The 13561-nt window shown below is 38.1% G+C and overlaps 1 protein-coding gene across 3 annotated transcripts in view; it reads left to right on the plus strand.

Annotated features, from left to right (window-relative positions):
* Positions 1-13561, plus strand: part of TNPO3 (transportin 3) — an 87230-nt gene that overhangs the window by 58205 nt on the left and 15464 nt on the right. For all 3 annotated transcript variants that reach the window (XM_081147434.1, XM_081147433.1, XM_081147435.1), the window contains 6 exons: positions 2237-2297; positions 3248-3388; positions 5696-5812; positions 6639-6733; positions 8070-8226; positions 9637-9804. In XM_081147434.1, the coding sequence (XP_081003560.1) occupies positions 2237-2297; positions 3248-3388; positions 5696-5812; positions 6639-6733; positions 8070-8226; positions 9637-9804 (739 nt within the window). The remainder of the gene's footprint in view (positions 1-2236; positions 2298-3247; positions 3389-5695; positions 5813-6638; positions 6734-8069; positions 8227-9636; positions 9805-13561) is intronic.

The raw sequence follows: 13561 nt of genomic DNA on the forward strand, positions 1-13561 counted from the left end.
AAGATGTGAAAGGTGGAGACACTATGTAAAACTAGGTTGCTATCCACTCGTCTGTGGTTTCATTATCCCTATGGAATCAAAGGTCCCATGGAGGAAAAGAACCTCATTCCCTTCTGAGCCACTGAGATAAATGTACCCAAATCAGTTAGAAGCAAAATTCCCAAACTGAACGCTCAACACCCAGGAGCTCATGACATCACCCACAGAGCAGAGGCGATGAGGACCAAGGCTTCCAACTTGCAGTGACCTTGTCTGATGGCAGGCCCCATTGTGATGCATGGATTGCTGAAGTCAGGGTTCCATGCAAGAGTCCCCCAGAAAGGCCACTGTGGACAATGGCCTGCGAGGAACTAGGAGCCTCCATGGATTTTCTCAATGGGAGAGGGTTCCTGAGTCCCTGGAAAGGAAGACAGGGTTCCCTGGTGTCCTCCATCTGCGGGGCCTCGTGTGGCTTGGGGAGACTCATAGTCCGCCCTTCCCACCCAACCTTCCCCGGTCTGCTCACTCTTGAGTCCATAGGTCATGTGACATGGGCCGGGGAAGGAAGGGTTGTCAAAAGACCCTTTAAAATGTATATTGCCTGGTGGGCGTGGCTCAGCGGTTGAGTGTTGACCTAGGATCCAGGCGATCAGGGTTCGATTCCTGATTGGGGTTCGATTCCCTATCGGGACACATGCCCGGGTTGTGGGCTCGATCCCCAGTCGGGGACATGCAGGAGGCGGCTGATCAGTGATGTTTCTATCTCTCTCTCTCCTTCTCCTTTCCTCTCTGAAATCAATAAAGATATATTTTTAAAAAATAAAAAAATAAAATGTATATTAATTCTTCTGGTCTCTGGATTAGTAATTTTCAAACTTGAACATGCATCAGAGTCACTTGTAGGGCCTACCAAACACAGATTGCAAGTTTCCAGGTGATGCTGCTGCTGCTTCTCTTCCTAGAACTACATACACTTTCAGATACATTTTGTGGTGTATGGGTACAAAACAATAATGTAGTCTCTTCAGTAACCAGGTGAAATGAATCCTTCTTTGAAGTCAAGAGGAGCCTAATGATTAAAAAAGCATTTGACAATGTTCCAAGAGTGATCCTTACTGAGTTACATAATTTATAATTTGTGAGGCCCATAGGTATAACTGGAATATCAGAGTAATGGTTGCATATAAGCCTATGTGGAATAAGTTAAAATAGGCATTTTTAGCTTATTAGTTTTTGTTAACAGCTATCTATCTGAGTTGGTGCAATGCTTTCTTTGTATAATAAGGTGAGAGTCCTGTTATATGCCATTCTGAGAGCCTGTTAGCAATAACCCTTATTTCACAATAAATGAAAGAAAATCTGCAATAGGTGGAAATGCCCAGATTTAAAGAAAATTAGATTTTAATTAAATTGCTGTTGAACATTTTTATTTATTTATTTATTTTTTAAAAAATATATCTTTATTGATTTCAGAGAGAGGAAAGGAGAGGGAGAGAGAGAGAGAGAAACATCAATGATGAGAGAGTCATTGATTGAGCCCGCAACCCGGGCATGTGCCCTGACCGGGAATCGAACCCTGATCGCCTGGATCCTAGGTCGATGCTCAACCGCTGAGCCACGCCCAGCCGGGCTGTTGAACATTTTTAAATAAAAGAATTTTTTTTTCCTTTGAAGAGGTTGATAGTTAATTGTACAGTTTTTCTTTTTCCTGCTTCAAATGGATGGATTTTAGAACTAGACAGATAATTGGATTTGGCATTGTGTGTGGGCCTGTGTGTTGTGTTACCACTGGGTTCATACTAGAATCATGAGAAACATCTTTGGTAGACTAGAGTTCCTAAAGCTTTTGATTTTTAATGCTAAGAATGGAGCAGTACTTGATTTCTCATAGTGGATTCAGACAACCTGTATATATTTTTTATTAATTTGGAAGAGACTATATATTTAGGTTTATATAGGGCAGAAAGGAAAAGGATAATTCATTGTCCCACATCCACAGCCCATGTACCCAGATTTAGATTGAATTGACATGTTTAGTGGAAGTGGCTTAAAGGTGCCAATAAGCGATAGGATGATTTAAAACTATTGTGTTTGTTTTAATGCAGTAGGAGGAAAAGGTGTTGTGTTTTAAAAATAACTTTAGTTTCTGATTTTTTTATTTGGTGAGATGGTACTAAGTAAACTAAGAGGGTCAGGGCTCTGGATCCTCAGTGAAATTGCTCTTCTTTCATTAATTTGGGCCGTTGTCTTTCCGCAGACACACCAATCCCATTGTGGAAAATGGACAGACTCATCCGTGCCAAAAAGTCATACAGGAAGTAAGTGTTAACAGATGGCTGTGGTACAAGACTATCTTCCTTTTTCCTTGTAATGCTGTGGGTAACTAGAGTGAGAAGGTACTTTCTTCTAGGTTCATAGGAAGAGTTAATTTGTTGAGTTAATATGGTTTAAATACCAATGAAAAGAGAAATGGAACTATCCAAATAATTTTGATTTTAGATTTTTTAAGAAAACAGGCTGTGGGAAAATTTATTGAAAGGCCAAAGAAGTAGGGAGAGATTAATTGTATGAATCCTAGAGTTGCTGGGAGGCCTGATTAATACTAGCAACATTTTTTGACAAAGCCTATTAGCCTTTATGGCTTTAGTTTTCCTATTGATAGCATACTTCCCTTATGCTTTTTTCACTGAGGGTAATGCGAAGATCAAAAGACATGTTTTGAGAAGTGCTTTTCTGTCTACGGCCATACCATGTCTGATCTCAGAAGCTAAGCCGGGCCAGGCCAGGACGGGAGAAGTGCTTTTCAGTCTACAGGGCATGGGGCATACCAAACATTTTTAAGTGTTCAACAGTATCAAATAATGCCATTTCCTTTACTGTAGTTCTTTTGTTCAAGGTCTTCCAACTTCTTGGAACTGCCTTTAAACATTTCTTCCTCTATAACTCATACTAATTCTTTCCATCCTAAATCAGGAAGCTCAAAGTTTAGGAAAATGGATATCTTTGTCTTCTAGTAAAGTTAGACATGCTCCCCTTCCTGTTCTAAAGAGTCACTGTGCTTGTGTTAAGAAGTGGTTGTGTTTTAGTGATGGATAGGGTGTTGAATCTCTGCGCATATACTCGCATATACTGCCAGAATCAGGCCATGTGTGTTTCTATAATGAAAGCTTTTTCCAAATTATATGAAAGCCAAATCAAATGTTACCAACTTGGAAGCTTTTTTTTTTTTCAGCTCTTTCTTTCTTGTGCTTTTTCACTTTTGACTCAGATATGGCCAGTTTTATCTGAGACTCTAAATAAGCATCGGGCTGATAATCGGATTGTAGAGCGTTGTTGCAGATGCCTCCGCTTCGCTGTTCGCTGTGTAGGCAAAGGATCTGCAGCCCTGCTGCAGCCACTAGTCACACAGGTAAGTTCTCCATAAAAGGGAAAATGTGAAGTATACAGAATTTGAAATAGGAGCCTTTGGAACAAAAAACTATGGATGAAGCACTTTTGTGTTAATTAAATATGAACGAAAAAATAGTTTGAAAGAGGGGAGTAGTGCCTGTGGTAGGTATGTTGTCTTATAAGGGAAATAGCCTATAATCTAATCTGTATAGTGATAGTTTAAATAGTAATACATTCCAGTGTGAAATTAGGAAAATAAAATGACTATAATGCTCAGCTCTTGTATACCTATGCGAAGTATTTTTACATTAATTTCCTTTTTCAAAACGTGGTAAGTCAAATTTTGCTATTTCTTGGCCCAAAGGGATTTTTTTCTGTCTTGAACATAGTTCACATAAGTTTCTTATTTGTCAAGATGCAAATTTCACTCTTTTAATCACCAAGATTGATAAGTAATTAAGATGGTCGGATGAAGGTCTCAAAGATACCAAAAACTACTCTATATGAGACACGTATGATTACTGACTTAGTTCAGAGACATCTGTGACTAGTGACTTAGTTCACTAAGTAATTTGTGTTGATGTTAATCTCATAGCAAGGCCAGAACTAGATTGAGGCAAGGGAGGTGCCATGTTCACAATATTGAGGGAGGCAAGGCCAATCGCCAATCCTTGTGTTTGCAGGACTCTGAGCAAGTGCCTTCTTAAATTTTAGCACTCATGCTGTGAGGAAAACTGTTAGACTACACCCACCCAACCTGAAGTGACTCTTCTCCACCTGGACAGGGTACCAACAGTGCAGATTTTAGGGAGGCACACACTGTTAGGAGCTGACTGTGACAGTGAGTGCCATCTTAAATTCTGCACCCTGGTGCTTCACTCTTAAGAGGTAGGGTCATTGCTCTTGCAGTGTCAGTTGACACTTGCATGACCTTGCCTCCTTAAATTGCAGGTTTGATTAAAGTTTGTATAGGTACATATTTTAATAGAATTTTAATTATTAGTGGTTTTCTATACTTTAAGTACAACATATATGTTTGCATTTAGGTTGTGTCCACCTCTAGTTAAGGGTCCCCTTTGGTGCAATACATTCTAGGTCCAGTATAACTTGATTTAATGCCCCTTTTATTGCTGTTGGAGGTTATCTCATTACTTTGATGTTATTTTTTTATTTCTGCTAATTAAGTGTATGACCAACCCAATAGCAAAGGGCAGCACCTTACATAGGAAGTGTGTTCTAAAGTCAGTACATATGACAAAAAGGAAATTTATTCTTAAAAGTCCCATAAATATGAGGTAAGTAAACTGCAGCCAGTGGTCCTATAGTTTGTAAACAACGTTTTACTGAGTGATTGCCATGGTTACTCATTTAAGTATTATTTATTGGCCATTTTTGTGCTACAGTGGCAAAGTTGAGTAATCAGAAGATTGTATGGCTGACAAAGCTAAATTATTTACTATCTGGCCCTTTAAGAACATTTGCCAACCCCTGCCTTAAATCATTATTAAGTAGAGCATATGTTTTTTGAGTATACAACACAACAGATTTATAATTCTCATCTCATGCTCAGTCCATGGTATATATGCTGATAAGAGTCAGTTACTCTATCCTTCAGCCCCCCACTATAAGTTTATAGAGTTGAATTTATATAAGATCAATGCATGTGTGTTGTGATGGCATTTTAAATAGATGAATATATAGATGCCTCTTAATTTTTGGAGGATAGTAGGGTAAAAATCCTGAACAAATCATTTACTTTAAATGTGTATATTGTATTAAAATTTCTATTCTTTTGAGACTAATATCTTGATTAGAAACACTGTCTTTTACTTAGAAGATGAAATAAAGGGGTTTAAGAGCAACTCAGAATTGAAACAATGCTTTCACAGTCTCCAAGATGAGAGCATTTGGTATATTTGTGCCTGCTATGGCTCTACTAATTTAAAAAAAAAAAAAGTTATTTTTAATGCAAATAAGAGCAACCATTAGATGTTAGAAAATTTGAGTATACTGTGCTCTGGTTTTACAAATACTACACAAGCCTTGGATAAAATAGTTCTTTAATGGCTTCCAGCTCGAAGTATTATACAACTCTCTTACAACATTGTTTTGGGAAGATAAAAGTCAAAGGCTTGAAATAAGTCTAAATAGAGTACTTGAAAATTATTGAGGAATTGAGCCCTGTTTCAAAAAGAGTTGGCAACAGGCTTTCCTATGTTGTCTAAAAGAGACCAGCCTATGTCTAAATTTCTTCCTCCAGACAGCTTTCTAAGTTGGTACTTTTTGAGGGGTAAAGAGTTGAACTAATTGGTTTTTCCCTTGGCAGATGGTGAATGTGTACCATGCACATCAGCATTCCTGTTTCCTGTACCTTGGCAGTATCCTCGTGGATGAGTATGGCATGGAAGAGGGCTGTCGGCAGGGACTACTAGACATGCTCCAGGTAGGTTTTCTTTGGAGAGTATAGATGTGTTGGCCTTGGATGGTCTAAAGGCCTAGTGATGTGTTCTTTACTGTGTCTTTATTTCTGTTGCTTCCTTATGTTTCCACCCCAGGCATGTTGATTTCCTAATAAAAGGGAGATAGAAACTTCCTAGTTCTCTGCACAGGCCTGCTTGGGAGAAAAAGAATTGACTACACAAATGTAATAATCATTACTGCCTAATTTATACACTCCAGATATAGGGTTTTTTGTGGTGTGGGGAGGTGGGCAAATGGATTTAAATTCTTGCTTGGAACAGCCAGTAAACTAGTTTACTCAGCAGGGATGGTCTTAGGGTAAATAGCAGACACTGGGAAAGGCTCCTGATATATACTGCTTTTTCCCCCCTCCTAGTCATGGGGGGTGGGAATATATTAGGCAGTTAAATTATGATGCTCCTTTTCCTCCAGTTGTCTTTCCCTTTAAAATTTCATCTATTGTTTCATATATTACTGTTACAGCTTCATCTACTCTCTTAATGGACTGACCATGTCTAGGACATAAGCAGTCTTTACTCTCAGAAACTTCTAAAGCTTTGAAATGACATCTATCCACCTTCATCAACTAAAATCTGTACCATCAATCCTTTCTGAAATGTGGATGTCATGTGAAAATTGTTTATGTCGAGATAGATTTCTGTTTTCCTTTTCATGATCTTATTCTTGTCACTTTCTTTTTTTGTCTGGCTTCCCCTCTTTGTTCCTTTTGTATATATTGTGATATTAGCAAGTCTGAATGCTGTGGCATTTATATACAAGTATTTGTTTTAAAATCACTTCTGTTTTAGGCACTGTGCATCCCCACCTTTCAGCTTCTAGAACAGCAGAATGGGCTCCAGAATCACCCTGATACCGTGGATGACCTGTTCAGGCTAGCCACCAGGTCAGTTCTTCCAAACAGCAACCCTTTCTTTTATTGTTCATCCCCATCACTGCTTAGTCTTGTCACCTAACACTTGACTGTTTCCTTCTCTGTGAAATAAGGTAAGTGGAGTAGGTAGGTTAATGAATGATTCCTAACCCAAAGTTAAATTTTGAGCCAGAATATCCCCATAAGTGAGGAAGAGGAATTGGATGGGAGCATGGGAAAGTAGCTGAGTTCCTATCACAAAGGAGGAAAAACACACACAAGACAGTAAAATAGAGCTTGATAAAAACATTTGACTAGATAATCTCTAAAATCCCCTGTAGTTTCAACTTTGTATGCTGCTAAGATATCACACTTCACTTCAGCTTTTTCCTTGAGTAGCTTAGCATCCTTTAGATACAATTATATTTCAGAAAGAAAATTCTTAGGATTTTAAGGTACCTTAGAAGTTATCTGGTGCTACACTTCCTAGCTCTGCCCCTAGCCTTCTACCTCACCTAGTGCTTAAATTCCTTTTACCAGTAACACTGATGTTATTGCCAAACCTTTGAATTCCTTCTTAGTTCCTAGCTAAGGAATATTAAAACAGTTAGTAAACAAAGAAGCATTTTTAAAAAATTAAACCTTTATTAAATGTATATAATTATATTTGTAATATATATATTATCATTTAAAAATGTAAAATAGTATTGACTTGACTATTTCATCTCAGGATTGAACACTTTTTGTTAGTTTTTTGGACAAGTTAGAAAAAACTTTTTCCCCCCACTTGATATGGGTGAGTTGTCAACCTGTTTTCCCAGGCCATATTCCTTGAAAAACTAATCCCTAGAGATGTTCTTTGTATAAATGGTTACCTGGTGGAAAAAACTTGGGAAAATATTGTATGTTTTTCTTGGAGATTCTCCATGTACATTAAAGGATCTGAGAAACCTTGTGGAAAATTCACTGGAAAGTAATAAGAGTTTCCATGTATCTCCTGCTTCCCCCACCCCCATTATCTCCCTCCCCATCAGCATCCCTCACCATAGTGGTTTATTTGTTAGAATTAATTAACCTACATTGACACATTATCACCCAAAGTCTGTAGTTTACGTTAGGTTTTATTCTTGGTGGTGTACTTTCTATGGGTTTGGACAAATGTATAATGACATGTATCCACCATTATAGTATTATACAGAATAGTTTTACTACCCTAAAAATTCCCTGTGCTCCACCTGTTAATCCCTTCTTCCCCCTCAAATCCTAGCAACCACTGATCTTTTTCCTTTCTCTGTAGTTTTGCCTTTTCCCCTGGCTGCCTTTATAGCCTTTTCCTGTCATTTATACCTAGCCTGTCTTTCCATACCAGGTTTATTCAGCGTAGCCCTGTTACCTTGCTGAGGAGCCAGGTGGTCATCCCTATCTTACAGTGGGCCATTGCCTCTACTACCCTGGACCACCGGGATGCCAACTGTAGTGTCATGAGGTTTCTACGAGACCTCATCCATACAGGGGTAGCCAATGATGTAAGTATAAATGTTGTACCTTTTCTACTTTGCAGCTCATTGTCTTCTCATTTTGCTTCCTCATTTCTTTAGGGGTATCTGTCTCCTTATTTGATCTGTATTGGTTGGGCCTATACCATAGTGGACCAATCAATCACTAACCAAAATGCCAACTATTAGATTTAAGACAACTTGTACTAAGTGCTGTAAACGATTTAAAAGTCTAAAATTATATTTGCCCCCACTTGTTGTCTAGTTAAAGTGATAAACAGGTATAAAGACAACAAGAAGGCGGTAGTTGGTTGTCATATGGTTTATAAAAGTTATGATTGCTCCAAGATCAGAAGAGGAAACATTCTTTGGAAAGAAATAGGTTGGAAATATCTTTCTGGAGGAGGGGCCATAAGCTACAAGTAGAATTTGGATGGATTGGAGTGGGTAGGATATAACAGTGTATAAACCATGATCAGAGAAAGTCCGAATAGCAATAACTGTGTTAGTAGACAATTAAGGGACCTGTTTGGCTTGAGTAATAAAGTGGTTCACAAAGTTTTCAAAGGTAGATTTGGCTAGATGTGGGCTAGAATTGAAGATAAGGACAGCAATAAAGAAGTAAGTATGTGAATAAGCTAATTATTATTAAGAAGTTTGGCAGTAAACGGAGAGAGAAAAAAAGAACGAACTGAAAGGCAGTTTTAAAGTAGTTATTTTTTTCAAGATGTTAGAAATATATTTGTATTCAAAGACTGTAAGAAAGAATTTTTTTTATAGAAAAGGTTATATATGATAGAAGTCTTTGATTCTTATTTCAGTTGGTTTTTAAAAAGGAACTAAGAATACTTTGTTATTTTTCACAGAAAAAAGATTTAAAAAATTGCTGCCCTTAATCTTTAACCATTGTTTCTCTTTTGCCTTCTATTCATGAAAAATCTAAGGGTTAATCTCAGCTGAAACCCAGGCCCATTTCCTTGATACTAAACTCAATATTTTCTCCCTAATGACAAAACATTTGGTGGACCCTTTGAATACACCTGCTTTATAATATTATATACTTTCTCCCCTGGGAAAGAAAATTGCTAGACTAGCGATTTTCAAACTTTTCATCTCATGGCACACATAAACTAATTACTAAAATTCTGTAGCACACCAAAAAATATATTATTTTTTTGCTGACCTAACAAATAAAAAAAAGTATGATTTTGATTGATTCACACTGGACCACTATTGTTATGTTGGCTGTTGTCATTTTTTTTACTTCACAATCTAAGGGAAAAGAGGTCAGTGTCCCTGACTGAATAGTCAGGTATTGCATGTTTTAAAAATTCTTGTAGCACACTGGTTGAAAATGCTGTGCTAGATTAAAGGAGAAAGAGTACTTGGCCTTTGGAAAGATAAAATTAGAACTTATCCATTGCTCCTGTTTTCTTACAGCATGAAGAGGACTTTGAATTACGGAAAGAACTGATTGGACAGGTGATGAACCAGCTTGGACAGCAACTTGTAAGCCAGCTGCTCCACACATGCTGCTTTTGTCTCCCTCCCTACACCTTACCAGATGTGGCCGAAGTACTCTGGGAGATCATGCAGGTTGACAGACCGGTAAGAGTGTTTTCATAAAGGACCCATTTCTCCCAGTCCTAAACTTTGGTTCCTTGTGGTCAACTATAACTTTGAAACCAGCCCTGTTGTACTTTCATGGAACCTAATTTAGGCAGATTGCTAAGTTTAATTGTTAGATAAAGAGGCCTGTATGAGGCCATTCATCCTTCACTGGGTTCTCAAAAGCATATTTGTGTCACTGTCATAGGGTTTATATATTACCAGGAGTGAATACTAAGCATTGAATTCAGCTGTGTGTCCATCCAGTGAGAAATTTGTTCACTTGTGGGAAATGCCCATGTATCACTTGTATAGTGTTACAGGTTATTCAGGAAGTGTTAGTTCACTTTAAGCTCCTTAGATAGCACTGTATGGTTCCCTGGTAATAAATCTAGTCAGAGCATCTAGAGGCATATGGGTATGAAACTAGTCCACAATACATACTTGATATGTTTTCCTGTTGGATTTATTTGCTTCCTGTTTTAGTTCTTCGAGCAAGTTCTTTATCACCTGAACATGGAGATTTTTTTTAGGCTATCCACTAATGTCTAAGAAATTTCACTACTGGGCCACATGATCATAAATCAGGTTATATGTGCTGCATGAAAGTTTTGAGCATAGTGAAGTATAACATAACCTGTAAATTATTTTAGAATAGGATTTATAATTTTTAATATTAATATAAAAGCAGTTCCAAAAAGTACACAGTTGGACCTAGTTAAAGGGAGCTGTCTTCCAGAAGATTCAGATATATAAATATCTTACAACTTTGAAGTACATGTATATCTTAACACTGTCTCCTGCTTTATATCATTGATGGCAGTTCTTTTTTTAAATTATTTTTTATCTTTATTGATTTCAGAGAGAAGAAGGGAGAGGGAGAGAGAGAGATAGAAACATCAATGATGAGAGAGTTGTCACTGATTGGCTGCCTCCTGCACGCCCCTGACTGGGGAATCGAGCCCACCACCCAAGCATGTACCCTGTACAGGAACCGAACCACGAACTCCTAGATCCTAGGTCAGTGCTCAACTAGCTGAGCCATGCCCGCCTGGGCTCAAAGGCAGTTCTTAGCCTCAATTTCAGCAGTTTCACAAAAGAGTGTACTTTTACTGTTAGACTCTAATGTAACTGAGCCAGAAGTTCTGCCTGATCCAGTGTGTTCATCTCCAAAATTCAGTGATTAGTGTATATTGTCTTAGTGGGCATATGCTTTACTTGATCTTAGGCTCAAACAAAAAGCATTCACATGGACAACAGATGCTTAATAGATTTCTAACATTTTTTTTTTTAGTTTATACTTCAGAAACAGCCACATTAACTTAATTCTTACTTATCAAACCCCGAGGCTCCTGTGTGACTGGTTTTATCAAATAACTCTTCAGTTCTTCCATATAAGTTCAGGTGCTTCAGGAATTAATAGTACCAACAGTTACCATTGCTGGTTGTTCAAAACATATGTTCTTTTTCAATCTAATACAGTAGTATTTTTGTGTTTTCCTGAAGAAAGTACTCTGTGAGCCTGGGAACCAACAACTTGAATTCTAAAAGTCCTTGACATGAGAAATAAAATTTCTATACTTTTTCACTTTTTTACAAATATACTTGGTTCCCAAGTAACAAAAGACTTATTATATAAATTTGATTTTACAAAAACATTCTTGATTTGTAAACATGTAGTTAAATGCTAACAGAAGAAGAAAATGAGAATAGCAAGTTTGGACATGAACAGAAACCACGTAGCCACGTGCTCTTAAGAGTTTGCAGTAGACCCAGGAGTTGTCAAGCAATTTAAAGTGATTGTTTTTGCCTGGCCGGGCGTGGCTCAGTGGTTGAGCATTGACCTAGGATCCAGGAGATCGTGGTTCGATCCCAGTCAGGGCACATGCCTGGGTTGTGGGCTCGATCCCCAGTTGGGGGCATGCAGGAGGCAGCCGATCAATGACGACTCTCATCATTGATGTTTCTATCTCTCTCTCTCCCTCTCCCTTCCTCTCTCTGAAGTCAATAAAGATATATTTTTAAAAATCAAGTGATTGTTTTCTATAAACATCAACTACAACTGAGTTTCTGTAAAGGAACTCTTACATAAATTTGGGTTGTCTATACCCTATAAATAAACTGAAATTGTAACTAAGGATTTAAGTCCAAAGAACATTTACATTCTTGCATACTTTCTTAATCATAACCATTTTCAAAGTTCAACACAAATTTTTCAATGGAAGATGACATACCAGTTGTCTCTTGACTTGAGTGAACTATTAAAGCCCTTTCCTGTGTTCTCCCCTTTCTTTCTTGGATACCCACCTGTGACAAATTTATTCAGTATTTTTTACCTAATTTCTCACATTCCTTTACTGGAAGATGACAAGGCTCATTATATGCAAGCTAGTTAGTCTTTGCTTTTTAGTTTAGTTTCTTACTGTTTTTATTTTGGGGGATACTATAGTTAACTCTTGAGCAGTTTTTGGATACCAAAACTTTGTCAGTTAAGGATTCTTCCTGAATCTTTTGCTCTTGCTTGTTTTTTGTTTGAGTAGAGTGTTGTCTTCCTTGAAGGCAGCATTTGGAAAATTATGCCAAACTTTTTTGGAAAGGTTTTTTTGGTGGAGAAGGTGCCAACCAAGAAGGTGGGAGGCTTTAGTGGTGATTCAAATCCATCTTAAGAAAGTACGGAGTTCAAGCTTTTATGTCAAGTGAGGGATAAATGGGAGGGGCAAGAGGTGATTGACAACCACAGACATCTGGGCACCAGCAGGGGTCGGAAGACCAGCAGGGAGTCCAAGGAAGTTGTTAAACTTTTTTGTCCTTCGTCTGTTCACTCTAGTTGATGTAAGTCTGGTTACTAGCTTCCTGCAAATAGTTTTGAATTTCCTATACATGAGGGTTTACTGCACTTGTTTCCCATATAATCCAGTCCAGTGGTACAGATTCTAAGGGCCTCATCACATCCTCATTGATGATAACACTGTTGGTGACCGAAAAACGGCACCAGGTGTGTTAGACTGGTAGAGTCAGACCAGACCTCAGTTGAGCAACCTCGGTACTTGAGGTCTGGCTAAGAAAGAATTCTGAGCCAAGACTCAAACTATAAGAGAAAGTTTATTTAGAAAGTCATAGATGTAGAAGTGAGTTGTAGAAGAAATAGGCTCAGGATACAAGTTATAGAGGCCCTTCTTTAGGGCCCTTGGAGTTTAGGAGAGAGAAAGGTAAAGGGAAGAAGAGAGAAGGGAAAGGGACAGGCTTGCTCCTGGAAGGGAGAGAGTTCCATGCAGTACTTTTTTTTTTAACATGTTTTTATTGATTTTTTAGAGAGATAGGAACATCGATGAGAGAGAAACATCATCGAACGATCGACTGCCTCCTTTATGCCCCCTACTGGGGATCGAGCCCACAACTGGGGCATGTCCCCTGACCAGGAATTGAACTGGTGACCTCTTGTTTCCTGGGTCAACACTCAACCACTGAGCCACACCAGCTGAGCCATGCAGTACTTTTTAAGCATTTGTAGTGGAATATTTACTTTTGCTCTGGTCTGTTATCATAAATTAACCTAATGGGAAAACATATAATGTAAAAAATTTAGCTGGAAACTAACCAAAGTGTACATCCTACTTAAGAAAGACATGAAGAAAATTTAGAACTGACCCAAAGAACAATAATTTAACTGAAAATAAGAACCCAGAGGAAGTCTCTAGAATTTTGATTTTTAGCTTGAAGAGGAAGGAAGTAAGGGGTGTGAGAATAAGCAGTTTTT

Source organism: Miniopterus schreibersii, assembly GCF_964146895.1.
Source record: "Miniopterus schreibersii genome assembly, chromosome: 9".
NCBI classification, from domain to species: domain Eukaryota; kingdom Metazoa; phylum Chordata; class Mammalia; order Chiroptera; family Miniopteridae; genus Miniopterus; species Miniopterus schreibersii.